The sequence below is a fragment of the Lissotriton helveticus genome, chromosome 7 (genome assembly GCF_964261635.1).
Source record: "Lissotriton helveticus chromosome 7, aLisHel1.1, whole genome shotgun sequence".
In the NCBI taxonomy this organism is placed as follows: Eukaryota; Metazoa; Chordata; class Amphibia; order Caudata; family Salamandridae; genus Lissotriton; species Lissotriton helveticus.
Genome location: NC_136068.1, coordinates 215,700,066 through 215,715,272, shown reverse-complemented (window position 1 = coordinate 215,715,272; position 15,207 = coordinate 215,700,066). Strand labels below are relative to the sequence as shown.

Genomic DNA, 15,207 nt, shown 5'->3' with positions numbered 1-15,207 from the left:
CCCGGGTGTGCTTCGACGCCTGAAGACAGCGGAGCAGGTATGTCGCTGTGTGTGCGGTGAAGACTGTTATGGATTGTGAATTTAAAACGGCTTGGCGGGGATCCCAGTGCCCAAGGGCAAGTACACTTTATTAGCTGGGTCACCGTCAGCGGTTAAAAAATAAGGCTTATCGGATGGTGGAGGCGAGTTACGACCTCTCACATCCTGGGGTGTGTCAACATGTTTCAGCCAGTGCCTTATTACTATGCTGGCTTTCTTCAGGACGGGTAAAAAAGTGTGTGCAATTAAAATTAGTGGGTGTATATCCAGACTATGTGTATACACGCCCTAAAGTGTTTTTCTATGTGTGAGTGGGGAATTCCCAACTCGAGAAAACACGCTGGTTTGTCAAAAGTGCTACTTCATGGTTTAGAGAAGTGGCATGGGTTGACCTGAGTTCTTGGTCAGAGCCTGCCGTGGACCTGTACTGCCTCCTTCGCTGCACCGGTGCAGCGAAGGAGGCAGTACAGGTCCACGGCAGGCTCTGACCAAGAACTCAGGTCAACCCATGCCACTTCTCTAAACCATGAAGTAGCACTTTTGACAAACCAGCGTGTTTTCTCGAGTTGGGAATTCCCCACTCACACATAGAAAAACACTTTAGGGCGTGTATACACATAGTCTGGATATACACCCACTAATTTTAATTGCACACACTTTTTTACCCGTCCTGAAGAAAGCCAGCATAGTAATAAGGCACTGGCTGAAACATGTTGACACACCCCAGGATGTGAGAGGTCGTAACTCGCCTCCACCATCCGATAAGCCTTATTTTTTAACCGCTGACGGTGACCCAGCTAATAAAGTGTACTTGCCCTTGGGCACTGGGATCCCCGCCAAGCCGTTTTAAATTCACAATCCATAACAGTCTTCACCGCACACACAGCGACATACCTGCTCCGCTGTCTTCAGGCGTCGAAGCACACCCGGGACACGCTAGGTGTCACTGGGTGGGCCCGATGATGAAGCATGCCACCAACTAGGTTGGTGGGTGAGGGCTTTATGAGCACACCTACCAGGTGCCTCAAACCATTGACAAAGCATACTTGAGTCCTTGATAAATTAAAATAATTTATTTTCTTTTGATTTACATCTGTCTTGTACCATCACAGCAGTTTTGTGTTTGTAGCTGAATTTGTGGTCTGTGAAGTTTGTTGTACTTGCGTTGTTTTAGATTAGGTGCTTGGTGCGACCAGGATGATGCGGTTAGCAGAGTGGTCATACCTGTATTACCTCATGGCTGATTTTCTCATTCGGGCCATTATTAGATGTAGTGACCATGTGTTTTTTAGACCCACTCCTCCCCCCCCCCCCCTATCCCCAAGTCATACAGAAAGTCCACCTACTGCAAAGGCATCCTGGCCAGGCGCTCCAGTTTTAGTGGTGGCAGGGCTGTGTTAGCAATCTATTTTGGGCATCACTTTTTGGTTTCATTGAGCATGGTTCTTAGATTGGATCTTTTTGTGATTCTGGAACTCTGGATCCTTAACTGACCGGTCCTGAAGCTGGCATGGTACCACTGGGTGACTTGCTGGAGCTGTTTTTTGAAGATGCACGGAGGAAGAAGCACAGTGTTGCAGTGATGTTTACTATTGCGAAATTTGTGTGGCTGGATTATTGAAGGAGCTAGACTACTGGAAGACCATCTTTTTGAAGACTATTTATTGAGATGTTTTATTTTGCCATCATATGACTGCATGGTTAAGGCTGTGCTTGGAACAATGTTGAAGAATGGGCACCCATTTTAGATCTCTGCTGACTAGGAAAATGCCTTTTCACTTGTTTATTTTTCAGGCTTTGAGTGGATGGTGCCTTAGGGGCAGAAGGGTAAAGGTTGCATGGTGGTCCAGATGCACTATCCTGCCCCTGGCCAATGGGAATCATGTAATCATTCCCCATGGAGGCGGGGGGGTGACCTGAAGGGAGTTTGGCTTTGGTGGTTTTGGGCGTGCCAGCATAGGGAAGGTACTTCCTCTTCTGTGCCTTCTGTTGCAGGTACCAAAGTAGGGGCTCCAAATGGTCCCCACCCATACAGTCCTTCTTGCAACAAATTTACATTTCCTGTGATTATAGGCATGAGGTTGAATAGTTGGTCTGCAAAGGAAAGTGTTGCCTTGTGTGTTGGTGAACGCAATCAAAGATTTTAGTGAGCACTCTTAATTTTGCGACTAGTTGCATCACACCATCTTTTCTGAGATAATTACTTTAGGTGTAGACCCTACACCTGGTGATGAGCAGCCCACCTTGTTCCTGCAGAATAAGTTCAGTTTGGGATTTTTTTTTACTACTTTATGACTTTGGGACCTTTAAGACTCCCTCCATGTAGGGCTATGGTTCCCAGCTGGAATATACTTTTGGTTGCTTTAACAAAGGTTCATTTGCGCGTTTGGAGCTGGTGGAGACAAAGTTCTGGAACATCTATACATCCTTTATATATATTTTTTTAAATCATACACAATTTATTTTTTTCACATTTTAATTCAGCTAGAAAGCAACTCTAGCCTTCTGCTCCCAAACTGAGTCTTTGGGTTTGACATCCTATCTTGTGCTTGAGCGTTTCCATACTCCTTTTCCTATTTGTGTCCCAGGGCGGTTAGCAAAAAGCATGTCCGCATCCTCTGGGCAAGTTTCGGATTGAGACTTGTTGGGTTGCCATGGGGGACTACATTTTTTTTAATTTTTTTTTTTTAATTAGGGCACTATTGCCTCCAGTGTTAGTGGGAAGGGTCTTGTAATTTTGGAATGAAGGTTCTGTCAGCAGTTCTGTAATGTGTAGTATATGGATGTTCTGCTTTGTTACACTAGGATACATCCTCTGCATTGCTGCTACATTAGTTGGGTGTCTATTTCCTGTGATGCCAGGTTTTGATTTGCATGGCTGCCCTCTGTGGTTTGCTTTGGTATTCTTACTTCAGTAGTTCCTGGCTAGAGGAAGTGGATGCGGAGGAATCCTTTTTTTAAATTTGCTTTCCAGCAAGTCCAAACTACCTTTTTATGGTCCTTGTAATTGCAGTCACTGACATGGGTTTGCAAGGTCATCTTGGTGACAGTACAAGGTGTCTTCTGGGTGTGTTTTTATATATTTCCATGAGGTGGCTGGATACTGATCTCTTCACCACCCCACTCCAACGCCTCTGCTGAAAGAAAAATCTAACCATGCAGTGCAGATCTACGGGAGACTGACTTGCTTCCACTAGTAATAACCAGGATGAATTGACCGAATAGATTTAGTAATGAGAAACGTGAACTTTACAGATCATAAAATTGTTATGGTGTATTATGTTTTTAGACTGCTGTATACATAGTTGGAGTCCAAACAGTGCATTTATTTCTGTTCAACACTATTAATAGTATGTTCTGTACCCTTATTTCACTGTCTGAAGCCATTTGGTCCACCCTTTTCAGGTAATTTATTGCCTGGGGTGGATTCTCTTCCAAGCTCTCGAATTGGGGATTCCGCACGATGAGGAACGAGTCCTGAGCCAGTCCCTTGAAGAATTGCTTGGCGTAATGATGGGTTTTGATTGTCCGTCCATCAATTCGGGAAAGCGTCCAAAGCACAGCTGCACCTTTAAGGACATAATTGAGGTATGTTTATTAATTTTACAACCTGTGGATGCAAAGGAGTGTCTCAGATTGACAGTGGATGTTAGTTTCTGAAATAATCCTTATGTAGCACCAGCCATACCAATATCCAGGACCCTCTCTCCAGGATGTTCCACCTTTCAGACAAGTAAGCGTTTAAAAAATATATATTTGTATTGGCTTTGGTTATCCTAACCATCTATGTCATTGCAACTACAGTCATGTGCAGAACAATCCTAGTACATTATTATATAGGCTGCAGTGATTCCATATGTGACAAGTGTACTACAAATAAAAAACATTGCACCACATCTATTCACCAACATAGCAATATTGATGGTGATTTTATATTCCTACTGATTGACCACCATTTCCAAAGAATGTGTTTGAGTCTGCAACAGCGAGGGGGCACAGGGCGTCTTCCATTAAGCCAAACCCATAATGGCTCATCCAACGACTCCAGACATCGTGCAAGTGCCGTATAGTGGTCCCCCAGCCCATCCATTCTTGGATGATGGGGACCTTGGCCACACCACGTTTGGCAAGCACCATGCCTAGGGCACTAAAGAGGATTTGGGATCTGTACGTGTCCCCATCGCTTGAGATTACCAAAAGAAGTAATTTGAGATCCAATAGAAGTGATACCTCCAGGGCTGCACTAAGCTTCTCAATGAAAGCTTTGCAGTACACCTGGATGTTTGGGCACCTCAATATGATGTGTAGAAAGCTGTCTATGGCGCTCTGGCACTGAAGACAGGTCTGGTTCTCTGCCCTTCTCATTGTGTGTAATCTGCCTCTAGCGTATTATGCCCTATGCAGAATTTTACATTGGCTGAAGCGCAATTGGACTTGAAGGGCCACCTCCCAAACAGTGTCTTCCATTCCTCCCGTGACCCTCTCCCATCGCTCCGGAAGCGGACCAAAATTCTCAGGCATATTATTTTTCAGTGTCTTATGCATGAGGGATACTACTTTTCTTGTGAGTGCTTCCTCCAGAAGTCTCCCCTTCAGTGGTGCATACTCTGGCAGCATACTCTGGCAGCTCAATGGTCACTAGCGCTTCTGCCAGCCACGTGTGTCGTAATTATGATATTTTATAAACTGGGACGTGGAGACTGTATTCTGTACAGAAGTTTAAGGGTTTGAGCTCCCCTTCAGTGATATCCCCAATAGTGGAGATTCCCAGCAAATCGCTGGGTCGAAGTCACGCAGCTTGTCAATCTGAGTCCTGCCCCTCTTCAAAGTGGCGTTTCCTTGGTAATTCTGTGGGCACTACAACTTATCTTGACACCTGCTCCCATACTTCCATGGAAACTTGTGTAGCAGGAAATAGCCTGTGAGTACCTTTACCATCATAAAGCTAATGCGGGTTCTAGTGTCCCCCATCCCAGTCTATATGTAAATGGTCTCCCGATACATGTACCTATTCATTAATGGGTATTAGGTGTACGGCCCAATAGTAGGCCTCCATGTCGGGTACTGCTATCCTGCCATTGTAGGGGTTGCATTGTAGAGTTTCCAGTGCTATCCTGGGGTGCCCACCCTTCCACCGTAACTATCGGACCCCTCCCCCTGCAATGCTAGAGAACACTGTCCTAGGGAGAGAGTGGTAGGTATTTTGGTGGGTGTATAAGTGTTGAGGGTAAGGTAATCATTGTATGAATGGTCCCCTCCTTGTAACGAGAGGGGAAGTTCCTTCCACTGCTTTGCGTTTCCCTTAGAATTCGATATGAACATCCCAACTTTGCAGTGGTGATGCACCTCACGGTGTGGTGTCATAAAGATACAGAGATATTCAAAGTTCTTAGCAGGCGCCTTCAAATCCCCCAGGAGGGGAAGCCAATCCTGTGCATGCTCTGTAGGATACAAGATTAATTGAAATAAAGTCCACACTGGATCTTCAATGTCCGACCCTCTACCTCACCACATCACCAACAAAGCTGACGGCCTCATCGCACCCCACCTACGCAACATCATCAACCTCTCCTTCGGAACCGCCACCTTCCCCGAGAGCTGGAAACCAGCTGAGATCCACGCCCTACTAAAGAAACCCAAGGCGGACCCAAGCGACCTCAAGAACTTCCAGCCAATCTCCCTGCTTCCATTCCCAGCGAAAGTCATCGAAAAGATCGTCAACACCCAGCTCACCCGCTACCTAGAAGACAACAGCATCCTGGACCCCTCCCAGTCAGGCTTCCGCAGCAACCACAGCACTGAGACCGCCCTCATCGCCGCCACAGACTACATCAGAATCCTACTCGACAATGGCGAGACAGCAGCCCTCATCCTCCTGGACCTCTCTGCCGCCTTCGACACAGTCTGCCACCACACACTACTCACACGCCTCTACAACGCAGAGATCCGAGACGGGGCCCTGAACTGGACCACCTCCTTCCTCACCGACTGAACCCAGAGAGTCTGCCTCCCCCCTCCCCCCCCCCCCCCCGTTCCATTCCATAACCACCAAAACCATCTGTGGCGTCCCGCAGGGATCCTCACTCAGCCCAATGCTGTTAAACGTCTACATAGCTCCCCTCGCCCGCATCGCCAGACTACACAACCTCAACATAATCTCCTACGCTGACGACACCCAGCTGATCCTCTCCCTCACCAAGGACCCCCTCATCGCCAAATCCAACTTGCACAGGGTATGAAAGCCGCCGCCGATTGGATGGAGACAAGCAGGCTGAAACTGAACGCGGACAAGACGGAGATCCTCATCCTTGGGCCTAACCCCTCAGCATGGGACGACTCTTGGTGGCCAACATCACTGGGAACCTCCCCCCCGGCACCTACAAACCGCGCATGCAACCTAGGGGTCCTCCTAGATTCAAAGCTCAGCATGTCCAACCAAGTCAACGCAGTCTCCTCCTCCTGCTTCCACACCCTTTGCATGCTCCGCAAGATCTACAGGTGGATCCCGACGGACACACAGAAAACCGTCACCCACGCCCTCGTCAGCAGACGACTCTACTACGGAAACGCCCTCTACGCCGGAGCCCCGTCCAAACTCATCAACAGACTCCAAAGAATCCAGAACGCCTGATGCTAGACGTCCCGCGCCAAGTCCACATCACCCCCCCACCTGAGACCTGCACTGGCTCCCTGTCGACAAAGAATCCCATTCAAACTCATGATCCACGCACACAAGGCACTCCACACACCGGCCAAGCCTACCTCAACGACAGACTCTCCTTCTACACACCCAACAGGAAACTCTGCTCCGCCGACCTGTCCCTGGCCGCCATCCCGCGCATCCACAGAACCACCTCCGGGGGCAGGTCCTTCTCCCACCGCGCCGCCTAGACATGTAACTCCCTCCCTCTCTTCCTACGACAGACCGCAGACCTCCAGGCCTTCAGAAGACTGCTCAAGACCTGGCTCTTCGCCCACTAACTGCAGCTTCCCCCCCCCCCCCAGTGCCTTGAGACCCTAGCGGGTAAGTAGAGCGCTTTACAAATCCCTGATTGATTGATTCTATATTCCTCTAGAGTTTGGAAGAGAATGGAGATAGTTGTCATACACCCAGTTACGTAAAAAAGAATGTTCTATTCTCTTCTGTCACCATTGGGAGTAATTCAGAATGCCCTGACCCCTGGGTGTGCTGAAATGGCAAATGCTATGGATTCCACATTGAGCAAACAGGAGAGGGAATAATGGAGTACCTCTGTCTGGTCCCTCCTCTAATGGGGAATCTTGCTGACCACTTCCGTTCACCTTTACCGCTGCTATTGGCTCACTATATAATGTCTCTATCCGTTTCCGAAATTTCGGTCCAAATTGAATTAGGGTATAGTCCAGAAAAGGCCAATGCACCACGCCAAATGCTTTTTCCAAGTCTTATGACTGAAAAACATGTGGAGCAGTGCAGCCCTTAATCTCCATCAGCTAGTTGTGTTCTACGGAGATTCAAGTGGTTTGTACGACCTGGCACGAATCCAGGCTGATCATTGTGAATGAGATGTGATGACCTTCAAAAAACATGCCGCTAGAATTTTAATTTCAGTGTTTAATAATGAAATGGGACGGTACGAGTCGCTCCTTTCTTTGGGTTCGCCATCTTTATGTAAGACCATGATTGTGGCTGTTCGAAGGACTAGGGGAAAGAGTACCTTCTTTGCCTGCATCTTGGTAACCAGTGTTGTCTCAGTAAGTCTACACTTCTTCCCCAATCACTGGGGTCTGATTGGCAGCGAGATAGTGGGCTATGTCTGAGGAGCTGGTAAGTGGACATGCCTCATAGAATAATCTGTAGTAGGCAGCAAGCACCTCAACAATATGAGTTTGTGTTGTAAATCAGCCCCTTGTCATCTATAACACTGCCCCCATCTGGCTTCCATTTCCTTCTTTGCTAAACCAGGAAACAGAGCTTCCATGCATTGTCCCAGACCTTGTATAGCCATTGTAGTGTCGCCAGTCTCTGTATTCTGGCATTGTCCTGTGCCAGGTCCTGATACTCTATTTGTAGGGCCTCTAACTGCCAGGAGACCAAAGGATCCAGCCTGCTAATGGACCGTCCTAAGTGGAGGATTTGACTCTCTAGTTATTTTAACTTCCCCCTCCCCTTCTTTTTCTGGAATATTAAATTTTGGACCTTGTAACCCACCACTGTTTTATAGGCCTCCCACAGTGTAGCCCCAGAGGTGACTGTACCTTTATTTTATAAGAGTTCAGTGTCAGCCCGAAGACCCCGTATTGCCTCTCCATCCTGCAGGTCCCAGGCATTGAGTCTCCACTTAGAGCTTGGACAGTTGGGCTGTGTTCTTAATCGTACCAGGAGCAGAGGATGATCATTTGGTCCCTGTGTTAACCTGGACAGTAGGCACAAATATGTAGTTCATTCGGGAGTATGCTTTTTAGGGCCCCTGAAAAGTATGAGTATTGTCTATCATGTGGATGTTCGTGGTACCATACATCAGCCCCAACGTGGTAGCAAAGTGGGGCAGTGGGGTAGTGTGAAGACCCACCCGTGCCTCAGATCGATCAAGTGGTGAGTGCATTACATCATTGAAATCTCCTCTTATAACCTAAAGGGATGAGGGTATCTCCCAGAGAATGTCCACATCTTTAGTGATGGTGGGAGGTTGCAGCGTAGGCAGTGCATACACGCATCATGGTAACCTCCCTTCTGCCTCACACTCCCTAACCCCTAGATACCTACCCAGGTGGAGGGGGTTAGTCCATCTTTGTGACCAATATTGCAACTCCTCAAGACCCAGAAGTGTAGCCTGCATGGATCAAAGTGCTGCAGGCCCCCCTACCTAGAAATCTACATTGACCTTGTAAATGTGTCCCCTGTAACATTACAATGTCAGGTTGTGTGTGTTTATTATATTGCATCACCAACCCCTGCTTGATCGTATCCCCTATTCCATTGACCTCCCAGTCTCTACCGTACAGGTAGGGTTCTCAGCAGAAGAGGTCATAGCCATGGTGTTATCTTGGAATTTCTCCTATTGATGTATAGAAAGCTCATGTAGCTCACTTGGTGTCTTATGTATGTGTGGCAACCAACCAATCAGAACAGTTGAACTCCCTTCTACCCAACCAACACCCATCCCCACCCAAACTTCCTGCAACACTTAACCACTCTGTTATAAAACTGTAAGCAAGATGAGGTCTGTTGACCACCCTGTATTACTACTCTGAGCCCAAACTCCTTATTGCTTAGAAAAACATTAGAACAAACATAAGTAAAAAGCCAATGAGTGAAAACCCACAGCAGTCAGTGACTGAGAATTGTCTCCATACAAATCTAATCATCCAAGGGGTATCTGGGGTAACTGCTGCATGTCCATCTCTCTGGTCACTGGCTTACTGTTACCATTTCGCGGGGGTCTGGTTATTATGGATCTTACTTGTGCCTGTGGTGGCTGCTGCTATGTCTCTACATCTTGCTCCAACACTGAATTTCTGTCTGCAAATGGATGCTGCATCTTCGCATCAGGATAGTTCACCCTCTCCTGACCCTGAAGGGGAAGCCCATGATTGGATGGAGCCCCTAACTATTTTTGAGGATTGGCTGTGGTGGTCTTCTGTGTCTGTGGAGAGCCCCTTCCCCAGCCTGTCCTCCTTGTTGGGTAAGTGTTTCCCTTACCACCTCATAGTGATCTCTGCAGCCTCCTCAGTCTGTCTGACCTTTGGTCTGGCACCCAGGATCTGGGGTAGTTTTCATTCAGATCGTGCTTCCTTCTGCGAGGGCAAGAGCGGCCGCTCCTCTATCCAAGCCAATGTCTCCTTCGGTGATTGAAAAAAGAGGGACTATCCATGATAACCGACCTTTAACTTTGCTGCCAACAGCAACATGTATTGCAGTTGGAGGTCTTCATTTTACTTTCAGTGTCAAACGTACAACGCTGATTTTGGACCTCACGGCTTTAGTCAGGAAACATGATTTATTGAATTTTCATGTCTGGCCTCCTTTTTGCAGCGTACCTCCTGAAGGATCATGTTCTAATCCATGAAGTTAAGAACTTTGCTATAATGGCTGAGGTGAGGCCCCTGGAAACAGCCTACTGTTAATTACCCGATGTGCCCGTTCTGTTACAAAGCATGCAGAAAATTGGTTTGATGGAAGTGTGGCTTTCAGCCAGTTTTCCAAGAACTTCGTCGCATTGGTGCCCTCTGCACCCTCCGGTAAGCCAACAAAGCATAGGTTATTTCTACGCACTGTATTTTATCTATCCTCAAAGTGTCCTACTACATCCTTACTGTATTCCAGACCTCTTCCACCCCTCTCCAGAGTACCTGTACTGTCTTCCCCCTCTGAGAATCAATTATCATCCACTGTTACATTCTCCGAGACATTGTGCAAATCCTGGCACAACAGGGACGCCTCCAAGCGCACCTCCCCAATCTTGCCCTCCAGCACTTCTCTCGATTTATTAATTGATTGATTGATTAGATCACTTGCAATAATGTGGCACTGCTCGCAGAGGCTGTAGACCCTCCTGGACGTCTTTCCAAGGGCACATAACTTTGGAATAGTGGTTCATATTTCCCTGACAGGGTTGTTTATTGTCTTTCACCATGGCTCTGGGCAACCAGCAATCGCTCTAGTATCGGGGCGAGGATCCAGTAAACTTCTGCAGGCTAATGCAAGATCGTCAGAGGGGGCCAGCAAGAGCGGACGTTCGACAAGGCCAGGGAACGGTGGGTGGATAGAATGGTGGTGCAGCTCCCAGGTCCTGTGAAAAAACGCCCACCCCAGCATTTCTGCCCCTCTTCTGCTGTATAATCACTGGGGTCATGCCCTGTACCGCCCCAGATCACTACGCGTGCCTACCACTTTCCTCCTGTACAGTGCACACCGCCCAGGCCATCTAGGAGAGCAAGCTAATGTCCTTGTGGCTGCCTGGCCCGCCCAATATCGGCTGCAGTCTCTTCTGGGCAGTCTCACCTGTGTCAGAGGCTCAACTCTGCCTGAACTGCCACCGAACGGGGAGATGCAGGAGCCAGGAGGGACTATTTCCTGGTGACCAATCAGCTTGTCCTGTATCCAGTATGCATCAAGACAGGAGTCACTGATCATGTAGCAATCAGGATGACATGTGAATGCTGGTAATTCACCTCGCCACCCATCACAGGTGCCCCAGGTCTCCACCCAGGCTTCAACACTCCGTTGTGCTGTCCACCTCAAGCCCCTAACCATGCAGATGATGGTCTTCCATAACATCCCCTGGTGGTGACTGCACTCAGCGACTAGGATACCCCCTAGGCTCAGGGGCATCAAGAGCCACCGTTCAGTAGTCTCCTCTTTGGTTTACAGGCTCTGGTCTTGATCACAGCGATTCTTGCAGTGTCCTGTGCCTGGAACTCACCCCACAGCCTTGGGCACAGTCGCCACAGGGAGCTGGTGGCCACCAGGTCCTGCAATCACGCTGACCGGTTGTGGTGATCAATGCCCCAGGTGGCCTTCTCAATGTAAACCCGCAGGAATGGAGGGAGTGCTCCGATAAGCACATGTGTGGGAATGAGGATGGTGCTCTGCCACTGGTATCTTTTTTACAGGCTCTGACTCTATGCCAGCCTCACCTTTGGGCCCACCTGGCTGGGCCCCAGCCACTCGCCTCTGCTGTGTGCAGGTCATCTGGCGCCTCTTCTCTGCCCTGGGGCCCTCTCTCTACCTTCCCTCCTTGCCGAACACCCCGAGCCTCCACTTTACAGACCCTGTAATCCACGCAGCCCCATGTACACAGTGGGCCCTTGCTGGTGGGAGCACGCACGGCTGCTGGGGAGTTAGGCATTCCGCGTGGGATGCCTCAGTATAGCGTTGATGCAAGGGCAACTACCGCTGCATTTGTGTGTGGCTGACTGCAGTCCGGCCCAGGCACTGGGCTTTAGCTGCTGGCCTCTGTAGACTGCGCAGCACTCTAAAAGTCCTTACTGTTGGAGGGTGGGGGTAGCGGGTTTGTCACCACTGGTCAGGTGCTCTTCACGGGCTGTCCAGTAGTCTGCCTCCACGAGAGCACCTAACATCACGGTGGTGCGAAGAGCTGGTAGTCTCGCTCGCGAGTTCATCTGGTGCAGGCTGCCAATTTGTGCTCCTGCAGCTGGCCAGGATTTTGTTTCCACAAACGTAGATTTTTATGGCAGGGTCCAGAGCCAGAAATCACTGAATAACCATTGTTACAGTACTTGCATGTAGGCCGCCATGGCTATGGCGGATGTCCCTTACTGTGGCAGGATTTTAGTAGGATTAATTATCTAAAGCCGGAGCTCACAGATATTGCGACTATTCGGCCATGTTGTCTATGCCAACCCACCCCGTCCCTCGACAAATACGTTTGTGACAAGCCCTTCAGAGTACTATCCCTAAACTAGAATAGAGACAATGGACTCGCCTTTGTGCTGCACAGAATAGGCAATGGAGGGTTTCAAAAAAGTAATAGTGTGCCATTGTCTAAGCACAAGCATGCATGCTACAAAATAACACTTATGTCATTATAAATTATTTATCTATCTGAGGCGTGTGGGTAAATTTAAAGAGACCTGAAAAAACCATCTCCAGTGAGGTCTGCTCATTTTATTATAATTTTTTGGGAGGGTCAATTTGCTGCATGGTCCTCGCGCCCCCCCCCCCCCCCCCCCAGGGGAAAGCAGAACATGAGGAAGAGCAACCCTGGATGGTAGAAGCGCACAAGTGAAAAAGGAACATGGAGTTCGTTTGAGGCAGAGTTTAGTGGAGGGTGAAGCGCACAAGGGAACTTTCAAAACCAGAGACGACCACACAGAGCTTCCCGAGGAGTGGACACTTGGCTTGGGGAGAAGTACACCAGTAAATGAGCTAGAAAACACATGCAATGTTTGAGCAAAAAAGAAAAAACGTAGTTCTCAAGTGAGCAGTAAAAGGATAGGAGCATACCATTCTGAGATACTGTAACCAGGCAATGCTCCAGGGGAGGGACATACACAAGATGAAGAAACTGGGACAAGAAAGCTGTTGTATAAGAAAGCAAATGAGTGACAAGCCAACTGATGGTTAGCACAGAAGGCTTTAGCAGCCAGACAGCGTGTGCTTTCTGGTTCTTTCCACATAAATGCAATTTTGGGGCCCTTTGCAGTAGATTCACAACATTTGCTTAAACATTGTCTTTTGTGATGTTCTATTCTGTAATCCTTGTAGCTTATCCTCGATACCTGTTTTAAATCAATCAAATGATAGGGTGGGTTGCTGTTTTGGGGGGTTACTTGTCCAGGCACAATCAGCATTGCTAAGTGGGTTTGTAACCATTGTACTTTAGTTTTCTCAATTGTTCTAATGGTTATACTTTGAGAAATTGCAAACATGCGTGTTTTTCTCTTTGGTTTTCTAAACTGTCAAAGAAACCAGTTTAATTTGAAGCACAGTGGCACTTAAACCAGGTGTGGTCTCTGGAGCTACGTGTTCAAATGTTGAATTCTGTTTTATGTAAGAGTGTGGAAAGTTGAGGGGTTTTCTTTGCAATTTAGCAGTTTTTATTTTTAAAATGTACCTTTTTTTTATTTTTTATATTTCTTTCGTGCTGGACTTTGCAGACTTTGCAAGGGGGTTAAGATGAAATGTATGAGAACTTTACTATATCGTTTCTGCAATAGGAGAATTCTCCTGTAAATGTGTTTTTTTGGGGGGTGCAGGGTGGAAACACCTTCTGCGATCAAAGTTGTTGGTAAACTAGACTAAGTGCTCAGATAGCCAGCTGCAAGGACGAAGACCGTACTTGCACTCAACCTTTGGTATAGCCACTTGTTTCTCCTTTTTGGTCGTTATTGCAATCTTTAAATAATATGCACAATGTGTGTGTCATGGGAAATAGACATTTTGAGCATTCTGGGGCAAGGAATCCTTAACTCTTTGGGGTATTTTACAGCTTGGGGCTAGAGTTCCATTACTAAAAGTTCAGACGCAATATTGACACCTATATCTACCTACAAAAATATAAACTACATATAATTACCATTAAATCGGTGAGGAAAAAAAATGATAACTAATATAGACTACAAAAGTCGTAAAAACGAATACATAGAATTTAACCATTTATCAACCCACAATATAGACAACATTGTTAAAGTTAATTAAACATCTAAACCTAAAACACACATAAAAAATATATAGAAATCAACTAAATTTACCATGTATAAAATATCCAATCCAATCCAAAAATTCTTTATTTCAGCCATAAGACCATAAAAGATGCAATAAAATACAATACATATATTAAAAAACGATGTTAATACATACAGAAGGTCTCTTCTCGACCAGCGAGGAGTAGAGGATACAAGACAGTACCATGGTTCAGAGGGCTATTTTCTTCCTGATTATCCATGCTGCCATTAAAAATTTGGATGTGGCAAACGCAACATGACCCAGAGTACTAGTTTTCATAACTCTGTATGCCTGTAAGCACTTCCTGAACCCCAGGTTTCTGCACAGCGGTGCTATCCAGTATTTCCTGGGTCTGTAATATGCAGGACATACGAACATGATATGTAAGTCATCTTCCTCATGGGTGTTGCAGCACGGACACAACTTATCACCCCCTTTGGTCCATTTGCAGGTGAAAGTTTTAGTAGGGAGTGTGCCAAACCTCCATTGCACAAACAATTTCCTCGCCAGTACAGGAAAAATAAAATCCATAAAAGGTTCAAAAACATAAGAATTTTTGGATTCCATAAAACGCGCAGTGAGGGTGCCGCTATTGTGAGCATTAACCATAAGTGCCAGGCTCTTCTCCTTATACAGTTGGGTCAAGGCTTTGCGTGAAATCCTTTGGCAACCTCGAGTTGGCTCGTCCCATAGTTCTGATAAGTTCATACTAAGCAGTTCATTCTTTACGAAAGCAAGCCAGGGGATTTTGCTGTTACGATTCAGGCTCATGACATGGATTAGGTCCTGTCTGTAATGATGTAATTCGTCAGTGGACCAGAGTCGGTGCCAGAACTTCACTGGCTTTGACACAAGCTCTTCAGCAATGGAGGGAAGACCCATGTCTAGTCTTAGTGGCAGAAGTGGCATACCTTGCGGAAGACCAAGTAGGCGCCTTAAAAAACTGTTTTCTACTCCTGCCAAGTCTTTCCCTGCTTTGTGCCCCCATAACTCACTGC

General features: G+C 47.2%; 1 protein-coding gene across 2 annotated transcripts in view; it reads left to right on the top strand.

Annotated features, from left to right (window-relative positions):
- Positions 1 to 15,207, top strand: part of LOC144766712 (protein spire homolog 1-like) — a 292,220-nt gene that overhangs the window by 30,028 nt on the left and 246,985 nt on the right. For both annotated transcript variants that reach the window (XM_078650474.1, XM_078650473.1), the window contains exon 3: positions 3,445 to 3,627. In XM_078650474.1, the coding sequence (XP_078506600.1) occupies positions 3,445 to 3,627 (183 nt within the window). The remainder of the gene's footprint in view (positions 1 to 3,444; positions 3,628 to 15,207) is intronic.